The sequence below is a fragment of the Spermophilus citellus genome (genome assembly GCF_964194105.1).
Source record: "Spermophilus citellus genome assembly, chromosome: 1".
In the NCBI taxonomy this organism is placed as follows: domain Eukaryota; kingdom Metazoa; phylum Chordata; class Mammalia; order Rodentia; family Sciuridae; genus Spermophilus; species Spermophilus citellus.
Window position 1 is genome coordinate 132,069,521 of NC_138182.1, and position 23,060 is coordinate 132,092,580.

General features: G+C 36.6%; 1 protein-coding gene across 4 annotated transcripts in view; it reads left to right on the forward strand.

Annotated features, from left to right (window-relative positions):
• GABRB2 (gamma-aminobutyric acid type A receptor subunit beta2) overlaps positions 1-23,060 on the forward strand; it is a 244,314-nt gene that overhangs the window by 70,404 nt on the left and 150,850 nt on the right. For all 4 annotated transcript variants that reach the window (XM_081298705.1, XM_081298704.1, XM_081298706.1 and 1 more), the window contains exon 5: positions 9,903-10,123. In XM_081298705.1, coding sequence (XP_081154831.1) covers positions 9,903-10,123 — 221 coding nt within the window. The remainder of the gene's footprint in view (positions 1-9,902; positions 10,124-23,060) is intronic.

The following is a 23,060-nucleotide window of genomic DNA, read 5'->3' on the forward strand; positions in this document are numbered from 1 at the left end:
TTGGGCTCAGATGTGGAAGACAGAACCTTTTAAAGACCTGGGAAGATGGAAACAGCTTGTCAGAAAATTTGCATGTCTCTCAGAGATTCCTTTGCTTTAAGTAGATAAGTTGTGTCCTTTGGAAATCCTTGTCTGTGGCCCTGTGATCTTAGCTGGTACAACTGTAGCAGCTGTGAAAAATGAAAGAACACCAGTTGTCTCTTGGGATGTTTGAAATGTGAGAAAAAGAAAAAATGAAAACTAACATTCAAACGCCAGTTGGTGGAGAGAAAAAAAAATTCCTCAGGGGTTTAAGAATAATAGTTAAGAGACTTAAATCATCAAAGTTTAAAACCAGGGGGCTGGGGATGTGGCTCAAGCGGTAGCGCGCTCGCCTGGCATGCGTGCGGCCCGGGTTCGATCCTCAGCACCACATACCAACAAAGATGTTGTGTCCGCCGAGAACTAAAAAATAAATATTAAAATTTCTCTCTCTCTCTCTCTCTCTCCTCTCTCACTCTCTCTTTAAAAAAAAAAAAAAAAAAAAAAAAAAAAAAAAAAAGTTTAAAACCAGGTAGGAAGCATAAAGAAGTGAAAACTTGGGCTGGGGTTGGGGCTGGGTGTTAGAACATTCACCTGGCGTGCCTGAGGCTCTGAGTTCAATCCTCAGCATCACATAAAAATAAAACAAAGGTATTGTGTCTACCTACAATTAAAATACACACACACACATACTCACAAACAAACACACACACACATAAAGAAGTGAATCCATGAACACACACATTCTATACTAAAGATACAATGCCTGAATCACTTTATAGAGAAGTGATGACTTGGTTTCTGACACCCCTGCAAATTACAAATTAACTAAAAGAATTGAAAACCACATGACATCTCACCACAGAGAGATACCACCATTGATATTTAGGTATATTGTCTTTTGCAGTCTTTTTCTTAATATAATCTGTATATTTTCAAATTTAAGTCATGTCATGCACATTAATTTTCAGCATTTAAAAATTAATATGTAATAATTTATATTATTAACATATCTAGAAAATCTAGCATGTTGATAATTTCACAATATTATTTTTATTCCTGTCTATGTTTCATTGTGTATTTGTACTATATTTAATTTATTTAGTTGCATATTAAAGATTCAACTCTTCACTGGATTTGAGTTGAGTTCTGAGTATCAGGAGATCTAACCACTCTTGAAGACAAAGCTTTTCAGTCAATTGTGAAGACAAGGCTCATAAAGGCTTCAGGAGTTTGAAGTATTTGAAAAGCAGAAAAGATCAGTGTGGATGGGCTTAGCTTTTTGATGTGAAGAAGTCGGAGGGAGAACAGAAGGTGAGATCAAAGAAATAGTTGGGGTCCTGATCATGTAAGACCATCATAGTAGGTTTGGATTTTATTCTGAGTGTAAGCAAAAGCTTTTGAATTATTTCATTTAAGGAAGACATGTGATCTGTCTGCTTTTACATTTTGACTACCCTTTAGAGGGCAAGGGTGAGACAGGAGACAGTACCAATGGCATTATCATAGCTCACACATAATAGGGCCTTATAACAGATTGTTAGTATTGAAGACAGATGTAAGAAATTTGTGACAATATTTAGAGGGAAAGCTGTGAACACTTACTACTTAATTATTTTCTAAAAATATCACTAGATGAGAAAATTGGAACAAAAATCATGCACATCTTAGAGATATCTGCACGTGTTCTCAAGAACAGGCGATTATAGTTCCTTCCATTTACCAGAAAGTGTGCTAAATATTGACTGTGTACAAATGAGTAAGATGCAATCTTTACTCTCAAGGAGGTCACAGTCTATGATGCCTCATGGCTGTCACCAAAATACCTGAAAGGAACAACTTCGAGGAGAAAAGACTTATTTATTGACTTTTATGGTTTCAGAGGATTCACCCCATTGTTGGCCAGTGCTAAGGCAGAGACGTCCTGGCAGCAGGGTTTATGGGGACAAAAAGCTGTCAGCCCAGGGCAGCTGGGAAGCAAAGAATAAGTCAGACAGGAAGGGGCTAGGGACAGGCCCCCAGTGGCCTTTTTCTCCATCCATGCCCCACCTTCCTACAGTTACCATCTAGTACATTCAAAGTATTAACCTATCAAATGGATTAATCCACTTATGAGGTTATAGCCTCACAATCCAGTCCTTTCATCTCTGAAACACGCTGCATGAGGAACCGTGCTTTCAACTCATGAGTTTTATGTGGGGAGATACCAGTTCCAAATCAAAATATTCTATAAAGTTAGTTTTTATTAGAGAATTATTTAGGTGATAATTTATGTATCAAATGTCATGTCTTTGTCCTATACAAGGAAAAAGATCATAAGATTTTACATATAAAAGTAGTCTGACATCCTAATCTTTGAAAGTAAGTCATTTTGTGTCACACTTATTAAAAAAAAATTGAAATACTGATTAGAAAAACTGAAAGACTTTTCTAAACATCCCCCAAATTGAATTATGTCCTGTGTGATAAATGTGCATGTTGAACAAACATTGGGCTTGATTCACATGAAACTGGTGTTGCATTTAAATTAAACATGTATTAGTACTTCTTAAATCACAGGTTTTTTTACTGCCTTGAAAATATTAGCCCTGACTTAGAAAAATCAAGGGCTCAAATTCTCAGCTCAGAAACTCAGTTTTGATAAACCACTAGAAAAGGAATAAAGGATAATATATTAGAAACCACTATTCTTTCAGCCAGGGGTGATTAAGAGCAAGTTAATTTTTTTTTCTAAATTATAAAAGCTTTAAAGCAAATTGGAATTTCTCTGGGAACATCTAATGTTAGAAGAACTCAATAAGCAAGACTAATCACCAAAGTTCAAGATTTTAGCCCAGTAATAGTCATTTTCAAAGCTTGGGAAATGGAGCTATAATAAGAAAATTAAACATCCCATACCTTATCACTGATGGAAACAAGATTTAACAACTGGTTATTAAAAATAAAATGTTATGTGTCTTTTCATCTTTAAATAGCAGACCAAACATATGTGGAAACAACTCTTTACTCTGATGTCTTTCCCAGATAGAGAAATGTTAGCGAAAAAAACAACAATGATGTTGAGAGTTTTTTTTCCCATATCCATAGTTTTTGGACAAAGGAAGGAAAAGGTCCTTAGATTAGAAATGCTTAGGTGCCTAGAGAAGAAGAAAACATGTGGGAAAGCCACAGAGATAAAGGAGGGACAAGGTGAAAGTCAAAACTTGAAGGGTGAGTAGTGATTCAGGTCCATGTGGATACAGGCTACCCATCTGCAGCCTGCAGGATCGAGACTAGAAGATACCACACTTGACCTCCAGAAAGCAAGTCCTGAGCTGGAAGTGGTCAGGGCAATGCCACAGGTAGGGAAATTATTAGATAAATGGAAAGTGATCTGCAAGGAGCTACTTCTCACTATTTAATGGTAGAACACCTTCAGGCATTTATGTTGGTGTTTGCTTACTAATTTGTCACACTGGTCAACTGAGTGAAAACATTGGTTCAGTATGGATGACAAAGAGAATTAGAAACTTAGATGAAAAAAAAAACCCACTGTGAATATAGACATAAGCCTAATAACGTCATCATTTACATTAGTCCTAAAATACCTACCCAGGTTATTTATTAATCACGAAGGAATCATAACTTCAAGGTGGAGAAGCCTGGCAGATACTACCTTAACCACTGTACAAGATGATATCACCAAAAATAAGACATACGGAGAGTATTTATTCCTAATATGGTGCGGATGACATTGTCAAGGTGACATTCTGGCCCAAACTGAAAAAAATCTCAACCTAATCATAAGGACACATCAGATAAATCCAAACTGGAAAACATTCTAGCACATAACACTGCTATTCTTCAAAAGTACTGACATCAGAAACAAGGAAAGACTGAGGAACTGTCACAGGTTCCAGCAGCTAGGAACTAAGGTCAAGTTTGGATTGTGGTTGCATCTTGGAACAGAAAAGGACATTAGTGCAAAAGGTGTGCTATTTTTAATAAGCTTTGTACTTTAGCTAATAATAACAAAATGGTAAGTAAAAAAAAATAAGAAAATGAACTTTCTAATTTGATATTGTCTTGTGATCATAGAAAATTTTAATTTTTGATGAAGTTTTGTAAAAAAGTACTAAAGAGAAATTCTGTACTAATTTTGCTCTGAACTATAAAATAAATTAAATGGAAAGAGTTTTGAAATACAATAACAAAACAGCAGAATTTAGTGTGTGTGTATGTGTCTCCAAATATCCAAATTTCCAGTAATAGCTGCTGTTTTCCCAGGTAGGAAAAAAATGACAAAAAAAACATGAATTGGCAATTTAAAAATATTTTAATAAAGTTAAAAGAGGTTAGAAAAAATACAGAAAGAGAAAAACACACACAAAAATTGTTTCACTATTTATTTTCTAGAATTCTAAGCCAAATAGACAGGAAAGTTTAAAATCTTGGTATAAGGAAAAGAAAATTACAAAGACAGCAAAACAAAAATAAAAATGAAAATAGATTCAGATGTTAAGAAGATTTTTGCATGAGAGCATGATTGGAATGTGAGTTCAGCAGAGCCTTACATAGAACAGACTGATTTTATTCCTAGAAGTGGCCTCTGAAGCTGCTAGGTCCACGGGCTTCATTGCACACAGTGGAATCTGAGAGTCTATGACCATTTGGGGTGGTCTGGTCAGGCCCTGTGGGAGGCTGTGGGACACCCTTCCCCTGTGCGTGGAAGAAACTTACTTTATGCATATGCCTGTTCTCCCCACCCCATGTTTCCAACCAACCCTTGTTTTTTCAAATTCCTAAGTTCATTAGATATAGTTTTTCTTTAGAGTTGGAAACATGCTGTGACTCCAAAGGATTCACTCAAGGTCATTCTGAAGGGAGGTGGGACTATTGGGATAGGGACTTGGATGTGTCTGACCCAAGACATACTTTTAAAAAGCCCTTACCTGAGTTTCAACAAATGCATAACATCCTGTAACCACTGCAGCTAGGAGATGCAAAACAGTGCTGTCGCCCACATCATTTCCTCCTGCTCATCATTTGAAGTCAGCCTCCTTACCCAGCTGTTCTTTGCCTATACAGTTTTTCCTTTTCCAGAATGTCATACAGATGGCATCCTATAGTGCATATCCTTTTGATCCTGTCTTCTTTCACTTAAAATTCTACATTTGTAAGCCATTGATGTTGTTTCATATTTTAATATTTTTTTTCTTTTTCATTGCTGAGTAATATTCTGTGTTGTGGATGTATTATGTTTTGTTTATTCCTTCATCTTCTGAGGAATGGTCAGGTGGCTTCTTGTTTGGACCATTGAAATGGAGCTGCTGTAATATTTGCACCCAGGAGTGGGATTCCTAGATCATAGATCAAACGTATGCTAACTTTGTAAAAATCTAACAAACTGTTTCCTAAGTGGCTGGTAGTTTTGTATTTCTGCTTGTAATGTGGAGGCTTTCTTTCAGTGGCTGTGCATTTCAGCACTTGGAACTTCCCGTTGTTTTTCATGTTTTTACTTGAACTTTTCTAATGGTAGCAGGATCTCTTTATGTTATTTTGTTTGCTTGTTTGCATTTGTTTTTTCTTTTGTACCAGAGATTGAACCATGGAGTGCTTAACCACTCAGCCATATTCCCAGACCTTTTAACTTTTTATTTGAGACAGGGTCTCCCTAAGTTGCTTAGGGCCTTGCTAAGTTGCTGGCCCTGTGTTTGACCTTGGGATCCTCCTGTTTTAGCCTCCCAAGCTGCTGGGATTATAGGCATGCACCACCCCACCAGGCTCTCTTTATGATTTTTAATTTGTTTTTTCATAATTACTCATGATGTTTAACATGATTTCATAAGCTTAGCATTTGTATGCCTTTTTTTCTGGAAAAGTCATATACTTTATTTTACTTTTTAAAATTTTTTATTTGTTTTAATTAGTGATACATGAAAGTAGAATGCTTTTATACACTTTGATATATATAGATGGTATATAATTTCTCATTTTTCTGAGTGTACATGTTGCAGAATCATATTGGTCATGCAGTCACATATATACATACAGTAATAATGTCTGTTTCATTCTATCTTTCCTATGCCCACATCCCCTCCCCTTCCCCCTCATCAATTCCCTCTGCCTAATCTAGGGTAACACTATTCTTCCCTAGTGCCCCCTGCCTTATTGTGAATTAGCATCCACATATTAGAGAAAACATTCTGCATTTTCTTTTGCTAAGTGTTGCTCATATCTTTTGTATATTTCTTATTGGCTTGTTTGATGAGTTTTCAGGATTCTCTATTCCTTTATGTTGTCACATATGTGGGCAGTCAATATTTTATCCCAGTCTGTGGTTTGTATTTGTACTCTCTTCATTCTGTTTTTCATGCAGCAATTTTTTTTAGATTTATTGAGATTCAGTTGATGAATTTTTTGTTTTGTTTTATCGGTTGTTCTTTTGGATTTGCATCAGAGAAGTCTTTGTCCAACTCAAGTTCACTAAGAATTTCTTCTGTTTCATTTCAAGGTCTTGTAATTTTACTTATTTTTTGCTTCAATCTATGATGGATTTACATGATATGAACTCCACATCAAGCTACTATGTCTATTTGCACATAGATGTTCCAGTTAACCTAATTCATTTGTTGAAAGCATTAGACATTCTACAGTCTGTACCTCTGACACAAACCAAGTGAACATACTGGTGTAGGGGTTTGTTTTTAGACTCTCCTGTTTCATCAGTCTGTGTTTCTATCAATGCTACTACTCTGTCTTAATCTAGCATAGGAGTAACTCTTACAATCAAAGTCAATCCTTCAAACTGGATCTTCCCTTTTAGCATCATTTTCGCTGTTCTTCTTCCTTTGTTTTCCACATAAACGTTAGAACCTTTTTGTCAATATGTCCAAAAAAAATCTGCTAGGTAGTATCTAGCTAGGGACTGAGTTTCATCTCTGGGTCAATTCAGAGAGAACTGGCATCTTACTGTTCACTCTGTGAATCCAGAAACATGCTATATCTCTACACGTAGGCATGGATGCTTTTGACTCTGTGTACGTGCATGTGCATTTTACTTTAAGTAGATAACAGAAATAGAAGAAAAATAAAACAAATATGAATCTACTATCTGTGATGGTCTTTCTTCTCCTTGTGCTGCCCTCTACCATATGCTTTGCAGAGTTCACAGTTAGATGCTATTTTATTCCTTCCAGGATCAGGATTTATACTCGAAATTAGTTGGAGAAAGAGCATATAGTAGGCTTGCTCTAACTTGTTTAATGTTGAAAATCTTTTGTCTTTAGCTTTAATCATCTAAATCCCTTTCTGTTTGGAGATAACATGGATTGCAGATTCAAGAGCTTCTTCCCCTTTTGATAATGTCAGGATGTGTAATTTAAAAATAAATGAAATGGAAATTGATGTGACAGTTTGCAGAATCACCAGGGTCTGTCTGGGAGCATTTCTTAGCAGGCAGTAACTTGCTGACAAATAACAGGAGTTAGCATGTAACACAGGATCTCACAATATTACCATTTATTTAGCCCCAAAGAGAATATAATTTCATGTGTCCAAACACATCTCAGCTGATCGGTAAACTCTAGCATCTTCCAAACTAAATTCTCCTAAATCTCAACGGGATTTATTATCAGGAAGGTATAAATAGCTTTACCTTCCAATAAAAATAATAATCATATTTTCCATTTTTATCTGCAAGAATTTGAAATCCCCGAATTTATCCTCTCCAAGTATTAATTGAATTTTTAATATATGTCCTTGTAATTTGTAATGTACACACATGAAAAAAATACAACTTGCCTTTTTTTCTGTTTTCTAGCTACATAATTTGAGAATCTTCAAGTTTATATATATATATATATATATATATATATATATATATATATATAAAGCTTTTCTAGAGACTGTGGACTAAAACAGCATGCTGCAGAAAAGAAGCCCACCGTGGGATATTTGATATGCTGTTAGAATGTTAATTTATCTTTTGTTAGAATAGAAGTTTGGTCATAAATTTAAAAGGTTGCACAGGGACTTATGAATTTCTTCCAAATATGTACATTTTTGAAACCACAGAAAACATTTTACTGTTTTCACAGGGACTGTAGTTTGCTTTAAAAAACCTATTCTATGTTTATACATATCATCTTATAAGTTATGTTTTCAAATGGTGTAACTAAATTATGATTATAAATCTCAACCAAGTGTGGGGAGTGAGGACTTCATGAAGATTAAAGCATCTTACACACAGAACTGTCCAATTATGGGCAGAAGTCCAACCGGTGTGCCTTATGGGACCCTCATTGATTCATTATTTGTGCCCCAGGCATTGTGTTGCACCTGGGGTTTCGAGATGATTAAAACATCATCCTAGTTTCTTTTTTCTTGAAACCCCCAAGTAGGGCATAGTGAATTGATTTTGGACTAGAATTGTAATTATCTTTTTTCAAATGAACATTTGGTCCTTCACTTAGTGGTTCAGATGAAGGGGAGAAAGCAATTACATTGTACCCATAGGCCTCTAGTGGATAAAAATCTTACAATAAATATGCAGGTGATTCATTCATAATGTATAGCTTTTGTAGTTTATAAATTTCACTTGAGTTGTACATTTAATTCCCTTTATAATATCCTGATTAGGCCAGGCTTGCATTAAAAGCCCTGTTTATAGTTACTCTAAAAGAAATATGAAAGAAGTGATATAAATGTACACCCTAGGAAAAAAGTAGAGAAATAATAAAGTTGAAATTCCAAGGTCAGTGCTCCCTCTGTAGCATTTCATTTTCTGAAAAACGAGGAGCCCCTGCATGTTGATCCATAATCCATGGATTTAAATTCTCATGTTGTATTGACTGAGTTAATGTTGTCCAGTTAGCTAGGAAGTCAGCTAAGACTTGGTGAAAATGTCACCTCTTCAGGGAAACTCATATGGAGTAGACTGATTAGGAGTCTCTCTCTTTTTAACTCTTGCAGTTGCTACAGTAATAAATTAATTACTTTCCAAACTATTATTTTAAATTTGCATTCTGTACTGAAGTGTGAACTTCATGAGGCTGTTTCTCTTCACTGGTCCATTACCACTCTGCATCACTGGGCTCTAAACAGCAGGTCTCTGTTCTTTTCTTTACATATTCCAATCCCATGTTTCCTCGGGTCCTTTGCAGACTCTCCAGTGCTTGGGATATTCTTCTGAGAGCCAGTGGATTGGGCTCATTATCTGGTCTCAACATGCCAACTCGTTAAAGAGCTTTTTATTTACAATCCCAGTGAAGTATCTCATGTTCTCCTTTCTTTGCATAGTAGAATGGATCATTATTTGACATTATTTTATCATTTTTCTATGCTTTATTTAAAACTTCCCTGAGAACCTGCATTTAACCTTTTAAAAAAAAAATAAAAACACTTTTACCCCATTTCCTCCATGATACCTGTCACATCATACTTACAAATAACACATTTGTTGAATGAATGAATATATGAAACCTTAGGTCTGATATGCTCATTAATTCTTTTAGAAGACAAGAAAACAAGTACATGGCTATTTTTAAAAAAATATATCATGACCCTCCTACAATAGTCCTGTATACTACACTTTCAAAAATGCAAATTAATTATCAAGTATTTATGTCTTAGTATCTTTCCTCCTGGGAAATATATTATAAACTTCCTATGGATATATTCTCTTCCCTCCTCCTGTATTTAAAGCCCCTACCAAAGTGCATGTATGGCACATAGTGGTTGTCTAGGAAGAATGCATTTAATAAAATATATTTGTGTACTTATCTAGGGGTAGTTTATGGTGTTTGGCCATATGTATTTTTTTCTCAGTAACAATGAGGTGCTTGTCTATGCAACGAGTCTGTTTTGGTAACAAATAAAAACTTTTCTTCTCATATCCACAGGATTATACCTTGACAATGTACTTTCAGCAAGCCTGGAGAGATAAGAGGCTGTCCTATAATGTAATACCTTTAAACTTGACTTTGGACAACAGAGTGGCAGATCAGCTCTGGGTGCCTGATACCTACTTCCTGAACGATAAGAAGTCATTTGTTCATGGAGTGACTGTCAAAAACCGCATGATCCGCCTGCATCCAGATGGCACAGTGCTTTATGGCCTCAGGTCTGTAGTATCCATTTTAATATTTAACTTTTCCTGAACAAAATAATTATTGATTTTTGTAACAGAAGAGTAATGTGATGTTTTCTTTACTCTGCCTGCAATTTTGCTGATAAAAAGTTAAACCTCCTATCCAGTAAATATCTGAGAGCTTAGGATAGCATGTTTACAAAGGGACTTAGCGCCAGCTAAGACTAAGTTGTTTTTTTTTTTTTTCTGAATTATCTTCCAAAATCAGCTGCTGATCCTAAAGCTGCTTTCTTTAAGGAATAGGGATAAACAATATCAAAATAACAGAGATGCAAGGTTTCTTAAGAATGGAAAAAAAAATCATGGATGCTGAATGTTTGTGTTTGAATGTGGCAGATGCTCTGTTTTGTAAATTGCTCCTGAGCTGCCTGAACTGGGTCATGGTCCTCTGATGACAGGAAGGCTTAGTGTGCCCTCGCACCCTCCAAGGAGCATTCTGACCTGAAAATAAACAAAGTAGTTGTCTTATGCTTATTAATAGGATATTCATACTCTTAAAGGTACCTCCCTGTCAGAAAAGAATTGTGATGCTATGCTATGTGGATGAGGATCATTTTAAATTAGGCAGTTTCTACTTTTAAAATTTTATTTTGTATTAAAAGGAATATATGACTTCCCGGGGAAAATGAAGAAAATACACACACACACACACACACACACACACACACACACACATTTCTGAGAATAATACAATGCAAAGAATTTCTTTTCATTAGAGTTCACATCTACTCACCTGGCCTTTGATTGCATTTGATCGACAATTGATACAGATCTTAGTCTGGACATAGTGCAGTGGTGGGAATAAGTCACTGTTGCTAATAAAATAACATTCATCAAGGATGTATTATAGTGGAAGATATTACAAATTTTAACATTTTAAGTAACCTCTGATCTATTCTATTTTATGGAATGGTGATAATAGTAATAATAATAGTATTATCCATTGATTGAACACTAGAGTTAAGTGTTGAGCTAAGTGTTTCCCATGCATTATCATACAGTAGTCTCCCCCTTATCTACAGTTTGACTTTCTCCCATTTCAACTGTGTGGTCTGAAAATATATAAAAATTCCAGAAATAAACTACATGTTTAAATTTGCACTATTCTGAGTTACATGATAAAATCTTAGTTGCCATCTGGCTCTCTCTCACCTGGGATGTGAATCATCTTTTTGTTCAGTGTTTCCTTGCAGTATATACTACCCAACTATTAGTCACTTAGTAACTGTCTTGGTAATCATGTCCTATCAAAGTATTGCAGTGCTTGCATTCAAATAACCCTTATTTTTCTTAATATGGTCCTAAATTGCCAGTTCACATATGCCACTTTGGCAGTTCACATGTGCCGAAGAGAAGTTGTAAAATGCTCCCTTTAAGTGAAAAGGTGAATGTTTTTGAGTTACAAGGAATGAAAAAACATCATACACTTAATTTGCTAAGATCCATAATAAGGAATGTATCTTTTAAGTATAAAATTGTGAAGAAGGAAAAATATTTCTGTGCTAGTTTGCTCTCCCACCTCAAAATGTAAAAGTTATAGCCACAGTAAGTGATAAGTGCTTAGTTAAGATGGAAAAAGCATTAAAGTTGTGGGTGGAAGACATGTCAAGAAAATGTGTTCCCATTGACAATAGTATCTTCTGCTAAAAAGAACTGAGCCTAAGAAGACTTTGACACAGGATCCCTAGAAACCATTGACACCAAACCATTTACTGCAAGAAAAGGATGGTCACACCAATTCAGAAATAGGTTTAAACTGAAAAAATATAAAATTTACTGGGAAGGCTGCATCTGCTGATGCAGAAGCTGCTGTCACATTTCTGGCAGAATTGAAGAAGCTGATTAAGGACAAAGAATCGCATCCAAAGTACATCTTCAAATTCAGTGAAACTGAGCTCTTTTGAACTAAGATATGCAATAGAACCCACATTCAAAGAAAAAAAAAACAAAGGAAAAGAGGGCGTGAAGTATGGAAGGGCAGGTTGTCAACTCAGGTACTGTGAGGCAATAGGGCATGTGAGAAAGTCAGGCATAGGATGCAGAGTAGAGAATACACATGCACTTGAAACAAAAATGAGTTTTCTGCCCATGTTCTGGCAACATAATCAGAGAGAGTGGGCAACAGCCATCCTGTTTATGAAAAAGTTCTTCTAGTGCTTCATCTCAGAAGTGAGAAAATACTTGGAAGAGGGAAAGTTGGAATCTGAAGTCCTATTAATAGTAGACAGTGTCCCTGGCCATCTCGAATCTGCTTACTATGTAAATCAAAATGCCCACATTCTATGTTTACCCCCAAATATAATCTCATTGCTTTAGATCCTTGTCCAGAGCATTGTTCAGTTTGTCAAGGCCACATATATCCACCTGGAATTTGATTGCATTAGGTCAGCAGATGATATAGACCTTAATCTGGATATAATACAGCAATGGTAATAATTCACTATTGCTGATGAAATAATATCCATCAAAAATTCCAATGATGAGTTGAAACAAGACATTGTCAATATCCTTGCGAGTAACTTAAAGAGTGAGGTAATAAATTATGGTAAAGTCTTCCCAGGGAATGATGGAAAAGTTAAGAAAATCATTTCCAGGACAAGGCAAGTAGGTGGAGAAGGATTTGCCAACACACTTGGTGAAAAAGTGGAACAACATATGGAAGGCCATCAAGAAGTGTTAACAGATGAGGAATTTTAAGAACTCAATGAGTCTCCCATAGAGACAGAATAAGATGAAGAAGAAAAACCTGAAGCAGAACCAGCAGTGTGGGCATTCCTAAAATTTGCTGAAGGATTTCTAATTATGCAGACATTAAGGTACTATGGAATGTGATCCTCAGATGGAACACAGCATTAAAGTTACCCATGTGATCACTGAAGGATTACAACCTCCGCAGCAGCAATGCGTTGATGAGTTCAAAAGGAAGACCAGTAACTTCTGGTTATGATGTTCTTCCAAAATTTTTTCTGCAATCAGCTACCAAAGATCACTAACCACTGACATTACCTCATCCTGACATCCACCCATCAATATTGTCATGGCTCTGTGATCCGAGATCACCCGCAGCAGATGATCCTCCTCCTGACACAGCGTCAGAAGGTCCATGGTCACCTAATGCTGCATCACAATGCCCTTGCCGGTCACTTCTCTGCATCTCCTCTGGCTGGCTTTGCATCACCTCACATCATCGCATAAGAAGGTGAGTGCAATAAGAAAATATAAAAGAGAGCACATTCCATTTGCATAAACTCAAGTACTGCGTGGTTATAATTGTTCTATTTTATTATCAGGCACTGTTATTAATCTCTTACTATGCTTTGCTTTATAAATAAAACTGTACCATGGGTGTTTATGCATAGGAAAAAGCATAGTATACATAGGGTTTGATACCCCCGCTCCATGGCGTTAGGCATCCACTGGAGATCTTGGAAAACATCCCTCCCAAGGATAAGGGGGAGCTACTGTATTAATCCTTATAATAGCCCCACATATTAGGAACTGTTATGAGTTTACATTCAAATGAACAAACAGAAGATGTTGAAACTTGCCCAAGAACACACACACAAAAAAAATAAAAATCATTGGAGATGGAATTTGAACTCTGTTCCAGTTTCAAAACCAGAGCCCAGTGCTACACAGGGATACCTCTACTTCAATATTTTTCTTACCTGTTTTATCTCATTTTTATTTTCTGCTTGACTCATGTGTGACTATAGACCCTGAGATTCAGATTCTGTTTATCGTGGTTGTAGAGAGAGGCATTTAGCTGTCAAGCGAGGGAGAAAAAAAAAAAAAGGAAGGACATAGAGGGAGCCCTGGAGGCAAAATAATGGATTAGACACCCACACTGCTCACGTACATGCTTCTTTAGGAAGGAAGAAAAACAGAGAGAAAATACACTGAACATTGTCTGAAAAAATTCCACCACAGTGGTGACTTTAAAAATCACTAATGGAAATAATTGTGTTCAGCAGATACATTTTGCTAAACATATATCTTGAAGTCAACCACGTAACACAGGCAATCACAAAGACCTTAATGAATGAGCGGCCGTGTGGACCATGGAAAACATGGAAAGGTTGTAGCTCCCACTTCTTAAAAGTTAAGCATAGAGAGAAGTAGGGATCTGGAAGAAGGCAGAGGAGAGACAGAAATAATAAGCTGGCCATTGGTCAGGGAACAGTGGGAGGGAGGACTGCTAATGGCAAGCAGTGGCCATGCATCGGACTCGGTGATGGATATACTTTTCCCATCAAATCATCTCATCTTCAAAGAATTCATGCAGAAATCATCCTGAGCTCTTACTCTTTCCCCTCAATACTCACCTGTAGGATAGAGATCTGTTGTATTTTCTTTTTAAATCCAGTACTGATACTGGCTGTGGGCGCATATAACCTGTGTTCCAAGCAGCTTGGGAGCCTGAGGCAGGAGGATCATGAGTTCAAAGCCAGCCTCAGCAACATAGTGAGGCACTAAGCAACTCAGTAGGAAACCATCTCTAAATAAAATATTTAAAAAGAACTGTGGGAGGGACTGGGGTAGTGGCTCAGCTGTAGAGTGCTCACCTAGTGCGACCGACTCCCTGGGTTTGATCCTTAGCACCACATAAAAATAAATAAATTTAAAAAACAAAGGTATTGTGTCCAACTACAACAAAGAATAAATAAATAAATATTTTTTTAAAAAAGGGAGCGGCAGGGGATGTGGCTCAGTGGTTAAGTGCCCCTGGACTCAATCCCCAATATCAATAATAATAATAATAATAATAATAATAACAACAATATGAATAACAAATCCAGTACTGACAAAGCACCTACATGTAAACAGCAACTCAGTGAATATTGGAAATGAATTTGTGAATGTGTACATATGTAGTTGAGTGTACAGGAAAATCGGCAATTAGAATACCTTCAGATTTGAGAGACAAGGAATACCAGTACAGATGATGTATTGACTTCTTTGCATTGTCACTAGTCATACCAAAAACAAAAAAAGGGACTACTCCATTATTCATTTGTACCATTAAGACCAAATGGATACCATTTCTGTGCTTTGAACATTTGATGGTAGGAAATTGTCATTCTCCCATCCCCACTTCCCAAAAAGGGCTGCTAGATCAAACATGCAGATTCCTGAAAGCATTTGACATGCACAGAGCATCCTCACAAATTGTGATTGTTTTCTCAATTGTATTGTTAATTCAGAAAATTAATTTTTAAAACATTATGAATGTACCATTTCATTTTTTATGGATAAATAGTAGAACATTTTATTTCAACTAAAAATGTCCACTGACAGGGTTGATTCGCAGATGCTCAGATCCTCCTCCTGCTCATCCACCCACAATTTTGTCATTTTTTTATTGCTAACAGTCTAACAGAAAATTTATCTTGTGTCAGTATTCAATAATGGCTGTATTGAAAAAACACTTAAAACATCAATATCAGAGGGTAGTCCTCAATGAAGGATTTAACAAATACTCATCACTCTGTGAGAACTATGCATGCATTATCTCATTTAATGTTAACTTTAGGTCTACAAAGTAGATGGTACTAGTTTCTCCATATTACATGAAGAAATGATGTCATGTATAAGATTACACTGCCACTATGCTTGGGGTCATAGCCATCTGAATGCTGAATGCAGAGGTATTACTCTTCATCGCTCTGTCCTATTCTTCACATGATGGTAAGATGGAAATAAATAGTAGGAATCACCTGAACATACCTGGCAGAAAATTAAAAAGAAGTTAAGAAAAGCTCTTTTTTTTCCATTGGCTCTATAGATACAGACTTTATTCTTGATTAATCAAATAAGATCCAAAATAACAAGTGCATTTTTACGTCTTGAGTTGAAGTGTTTATGTCTTCAGTTCAAGTTTACTAAAAGATGATTCCGGGTGTGTAGATTCCTAGGGCACTGGTAAGAACATTGTGAAGAACTTGATGTTGGTGAGTTCATCAGCCTGACTAAAGCAAACTGCAAGGGAGTCATCCAGACCTGGACAGGGAGGCTGAGATAGGTAGAGCTTTAAATACCAAGACGATGAACAAGGAATAACAAGGCCTTCGAGCTGAATGCCAGGTAAGTTCAAGGCATAAGCTAAGAGTATAAACTCCCCACACCTTGAGACTTGGGAAGGCTGGAAGGAGGAGGGACAGACACTCATTCACAGGATCTGAGTGAGCTTCTTTCATAGGTTTTTCTTTGGTGAAATGTTCAGGCATTAAAACACAGTAAAGAGAGAGAAAGCCATATGGCAAAATGTAATGCTTGTTGAATTCAGTGATGGCTATGTAGGTGTTCATTGTGTCATTCTTTCTACTTGTCTGTATGTCTGAAAAAGTTCATAACAAAATTTGGAAAAGGAGACAGTTATGCTTCAGATGTCAATAGTCCTTTAGTTCTGTTATCTAGGAAACAGGACTCATAATTTAAGAGATCTGTAGTCAAGTAATGTTCTTTCTGACCTTTTGGAGGTGGAGAATCATCTAAGAACAGGAGGAGCTGTATTTACAGAAAGGCCATCTCATTTCAGTGTATGTGTGGCTCAGTGGGTGGCATCCATGACCACAGATGGCCAGGCTAAGCTACCATCCAAACAGCAAGGTCAAAGCTCTCCAGCTAATACTTGGCTAACTTCCTTGTGAAATTCTCCCACAAGAGCATGCCCATTGCTTCTGACTGCATCCAGCAAGAGTGCCAAGTCTACTCATGGTGATGCATTGTGTTTGGTTAGCATGGGTTTTGAGCATAGCACACTAACTTCTCTGCAGCAAGCCCTCATCAAGGTACCACGGCTGTTGGAAGTTCAAACTGAGGACTGAGACTTAGAAATAGGAAAAATATATTAGATCTTCCTGTTATAGGCTATTTTCTGATCCTGATTAGATCTCTGTTCGTTTCCCCTTCTCCAAAAGCTTAGATGTGCAGCTTCCTTTCCGTTTTCCCATTGTTCATCAGGTTGATAATAATTTCAGACTCAGGGAACAGAGTCCTAATACTACAGGGGTGGATAAGTGGACACACCTGTGCACATCAACCAGTTTCTGAACCGAGCACTGTTTAATAGAGCTTGGGCTTTAATTCCGTCTTTGGTCTCTCACTTCTTGCTGAACCTTGATTTGATTCTCCAGGGGCGAATTTGGTGATATAAATTTTGTTATAACTCATCATTTTTGTATCAAGGATCCATGAATGTAAAAGAATGCACCAAAACATCAGAATAGAAAATGAAATGCTTTATGAAGTAGCACACTAACAGGTGGATAGTGAGTGTTTAATGTTACTTGATATTACTGAATCAGTGAATGGAGAGATGGGTAGAAAATTTTAGTTTTACCCGTTATTTTTTTCATTATTTTGTGAAGGAAGACAGGAGGTCTTTTGTCTAGAACCAGGACACAATGCCTGCCTCGTCTAGAATTAGAAGGAGCTAGTGAAGAGAACTTGGAGGACTGTCAGGTGTGTTGAGGACACAGATGTACTGGAGCCAGGGATCTCCAGCCATTGCATGTGGTTGCTTGAGCTCAGCAGTAAGCAGTAGGTTCCTGGTTTAAGACCTGAGCAACTGTGACAGTCTTTAAAAGCTGTCCTGTGGCCCATTTGAAGCTCGTGGTCAGTAGCTTTCATTTACTCAAGCATTGCATGATTCTTTTTAAACCAAACCTTTCCTTTCCTTCTCTTCATGTCTTATCACTCCTCCATTTTTCTCAACTTTATTTAAAGGGCTATGGTAAATAGTTATAAACAATGTTTTTCCCCCCTATCAGAAAATTGTAGTTTGTGGCTGAAAAATAGTGAAATCTTTGAATATAATCCCACCATCTTATTCCTTTCTGGCTGTTGTGGCAAAATGCCATAAAAGGGTGCCTTATAACTTCAGAAAAGTCACAGTTATGGAGTCTATAAGTGCAGAAAGAAGGTACGGTAGCATCTGAGGTTATGTTTGAGGAGGCCATGTTCCGGGCTCCTGAGGACACCCTCTCTTGTGTCCTCACCTAGGGAGAGTCAGGCAGCTGTGTCCTCACCCAGTGGAGACACTTTTATAAGGAACTTGATGGCATTGATGATAGCCGTGCCCTCAGGGTCTAACCACCTCTAAAGGCCTCACCTCCTCGTACCCTCACTTTCTGATTAGGGTCAACTCATGAATCAGAAGGAAATGAATATTCAGACCATAAATAAACACGCACCCTTCCTAGCTGCAGCTAAAGCCCAATGACTCCACTTTGATAATAAAATAAAATACTCTTATATTTTACTATACTCTTTAGAGATTTTAATCAAGAGATATGGCCAGGTAGAAGAAGAATGTTTCTGTGGCAGTAACCAAGCTGCAGAACTGTCAATGAAAGACTTTTTAATTGAGTAGGCATAAGAATTCATAGCTAATTATATACCAGATAGTCCAAAGAGATTGAAGTAGCTTCTATTCCAAAATAATATTGACCCAATCAGGTAAACAATAACAGAAAATACAGAATTTTTAAAAAATATTTTTAGTTGTAGATGGACAGAGAACTCTATTTTATTTAATTATTTATTTTTATGTGGTGCTGAGGATCAAGCCCAGTGCCTCATGCATGCTAGGCAAGAGCTCTACCACTGAGTCACAACTCCACCCCCAAAATACATAATTTTTATCCATAAACCTGGCTAAAGTATAGCAGGTAGAAACCAGTTTAATATAGTGTTGACCATTATATATGTGTGTAATTCAGATTGTTATTTATTTATAATATACACATGTTAAAAGTAAATATATCATATATAAGATTTCAAAACTAATGAATAATTATATTATTCAGGGAATTAGAGTCTAATACACTAGTCTGAAAATTAGTAATTCATCTAATTATTTACTTAAATGATTTATAAATGTTTATTCTACCTCCTAAAACCTATAACTATGTGATTTTGCTAATACAAGGCAAATATCTTTTTAGAACTTCCATTTAATTATGCACATAGCAGTATTTAACATTTTTTTAGTACTCTGGCCATGGCATTTATCTTCTTGAAAAATTTTTAGTTCATTAAAAATAAAAGCAATATAATTACATTCATTTATATAAAAGAGCAGTCAACCTGAATTATCAATAAGTAACATCCTTTTGTAAACACAATAGTGGATATTTTAATAAAATCAGAATCTACAACCAAATTGGACATTATTATTTATGACAAGTAATTAACTTTTCATCATAAATATTTGTCACATTAAAAACTTCTCAAAAATAAAACACAAAGGAAACACCTATCCAATTATGAAATGACATTTATTTCTCCTTGAAAATTTAGAAAATGTGATTAAATTATGAAAAAAAAAGTCCCCTAATCCTGCCACTCAGAGGTAACTGTTACTTGTTCCTTTTCTATACACTTTCATATAGTTTTCTTCTAAAAAAGCATGTATGTGATTTTTTAAACAAAAATGAATCCTCTACGAGGCGCATTGGTGCATGCCTGTAATCCCAGCAGTTCAGGAGGCTGAGATAGGAGGAGTGCGAGTTCAAATCCAGCCTCAGCAACAGGGAGACACTAAGCAACTCAGTAAGACCCTGTCTCTAATAATAAAATACAAAATTGGACTGGGGATGTGGCTCAGTGGTTGAGTGCCCCTGAGTTCAATCTCTGGTACCCACTCCCATCCATAAAAACCCCAAACAAAAACAAAAACAAAAAAAAAGAATACTCTTCATACCATTTTGTGTTCTTATTTTTTAAAACAGTTTATGATGTATATGGTTGCCTTGTCAATAAAACCCTCCTCAATTTCATTCTTTAACCATTATAGGACATACTTAGGTTAAATTACTTCATCCAATATAGGATGTGGTTTATGGTTTTCATGTAGGGTGAAATGTGCTTGTGGTCATTGCTGTAAAATGTAGGACTATTACTTAACATGCACTTAATGTTTTAATGAGAGGCAAAGCTATTTGCAGCACAGTTTTTCATCTTTCGGTTGTGCTGTTGCAATTTGTTAAAAATGCTCTGGAGCTGCACTGTTGCTGACTTCACTAGTACAGTTCTGGAAGGAATGGCTTTCTTGCTCTCTATCATAGCTGACCCCTGTGAAAATAGCCATTTGTTTTTATGTGAGGAGGAGGGAGACCTTGACTTCACATGCATGCCTCCCGTAGATAACACTGGATCAGAAACTTGTCACTTCTAATTAAAGTTTCACATTCTTAAAGAAAGATCCAGCAGAAAGCAGAAGGCAATTCAGCCACCTCCTGCTACGTCTGTTCTGTCATTGGGAAAATGGCAAAGGATAATGTCAGCCAGTAATGGACTTAGACAAGCAGGGTTTTATTATATTTCATCCTTTCTCTTCTCCAAAAGTTTTACCACAGGGATAACTAAGTAGCCACCCCATGCTGAAATGCAGTCTATTAAACATTAATATATCAATTTTTAACTTGGATTTCCTAATTGGCTTAATTCATTTTCATAGATCTATTCAGTGCATATATTTTGTCAGGCAGAACAAAAGAGATTTTATTAATAATATCAGTTCCTTCTGGCCAGAGTGTGACAAACAACTCTCTTCAGTTTTCCCAGCCTTCAAACAGAAGAAAAACAAAAGAAAACAAAACGAAATCTCTCTGCCTGTCCCTGTGTGGGAAAAGACTCATAAAATGGAGTGTTACAAAATACATTCTTTTTTCAAAAAGATGTTGTTCATTTTTAAAACACCTTTCTTTCCCATATTTTTTCCATAAGAGAGAATTATTTAAATTAAAAATAAAGGTATTTGGAGGTTATTTCAAACATCTTCAAGTTCATCTTCTGGTTTAAAGGGAGATTTGGAGAGTATAGCAAGTGTCCCTCCATATAGAGATACCAATAGAGCAGAGCTTAACCTCAAACTTCCAACTTCCAAGCCAGGGTTTGTTCTTGTTTTTCTTGCTTCTGCAGCTGCTGCTGCCTGTGATGTTACTCTGTTACTTAGACTTGTCATTGCCTGGCTGACATCAGCAGCAAATAGTTCAAATCCGAATCAACAGTACTAGGATCAGAAGCACACCATCCCTCAGACCTTGGAAACAGAGACAGTATGTACCTATGATTCTAGGAAATAACCTCGGGCTTTTTTTGGTTCAACATTTAGCTGGATATTTGTTTAAAAACACTTAAAAGAGGAAAAGCAAATCTGGCCACCTTCCTTCTTCCTAAATATTACGGACTCATGCTCCAGTCATCAGTGAATATCCTTTCCTATCATCTAGATGGGTCCCTCATTGTCCTAATGTCCTTTGACTTCAGAAGAAAGTTTGCTTTGATTGTGTTTTTGTCACAGAGGTGACCCACTTGCACAGCTGAAGTGGCCCTTGAAGTCCATAGGCACCAGTTCTTGTGATTTTTTTTAGGAAGAAAGTTAGACAAATCTCACAGAATAACAAGTGGAAGTTTATTAGATAGAGTGAGAGTAGAGACTTTCAGGACAGACATTGTGTAGGCCACCTTGTGGGGGAGGAGGACATGGTTCTTACAGAGTCAGGGTTTTTAAGAATTTTGGGTCCCTTGTTCTCACCTTAGTTGCTCATCTCCCCAAGTGGTTACTACCCTGTTGTTTAGCCCTCAGCAACTTTTTTGTTAAGATTGTATTGACCTAGTCCCAAGGGTAGAGACTGCCTGGTCCAGAGGGATGGGTGTGAGGTGGTCTTGAGATGCTAATTCCCTTAAGGAGTGATAATTAACTATGACAGGAGTGGTTTGGCACACTATTCCCATTTCCCAGGTGCTTGTCTGGTTTGATAAAGTTTTCTGTTACCCCCAGTCCTGTGACCTATTGGGTTCTCTTTGATGTATATGTCTGATGTCCTCCCTGTGGGTTACCGCTCTTCTTTATCCTTCCTCCTACCATTTGTTCATGGTTAAAGAAATACTTAGCATTTGTAGTGTTGAAAGTTGGCACCAAGCCCAAAAGTGTAAAGGGTACCTCTGAAGGACAAAAGAATAATCAGAGACTCCAGGGATTTTCAAGCAGGTAGGAAGTACTCCTAAGAAAGACATGATCCTCATGGTTATACAAAATACATGTATGATGATGTGAGAAAAAAAAAGGATAGGGTCATCTTAGATTGGGTAGAGAGAAGTGATGGGAGGGGAGGGAAGGGGAAGGGGGGAAAGAAAGGACAATAGAATAAAATAGACATCATTATTGCTGTGGGTATATACGTGACTGCATGACCAATGTGATTCTGAACCTGTACACTCAGAAAAATGAGAAATTATATCCCATCTGATTCAAATGTATGATATGTCTAGGTCATTGTACTGTCATGTGTAACTAATTAAAACAAAAAATTAAAAAAATAAAAAATAAATGACAATTGCGTTATTTTAACAACAACAAAAAAAGAAAGACATGAATCTCCTATTGCAGGCTGAAGAATAAGTATTGTATTGTCACTGAAATGGCAAAAAGGAGAAGCATCGAAATCCATGGAAATATGCTGTTCATAGGCTGTAAAAATGTCTGTGAATGTATAGCATTGCTACACACAGCAGTTTCAGTGGTAGAATATGCATATTCCTGATATCATTACATGTGGACCCTCAGTCACCAGAATTCTGCAAACATGAGAAGAACCTAGTTCTTCATTTTATTTTGTTTTGTTTTATTTTATTATAAGCAAAGTGTTTCCTAGTGGATGTTTAAAATTTTGCTATTATGAATAATAGCAAATAATGCCTTCATTGTATAATTGAGGAAACTGAGGTTTTGGGCAGTAAGTAATTTGTTAATGAGTTTCAGGGCTCGAGTTACCTCAAAGTCCATTTTCTCAGTCACCTCTCCAGAGTATGCAACAATTTAGTCTCTGTCCAGGTAGATGCAAAATCTTCTATGGAAAATGTTGATGTAAGGAAAAGAATGGAGAGCTTAAATTTCTAAGAC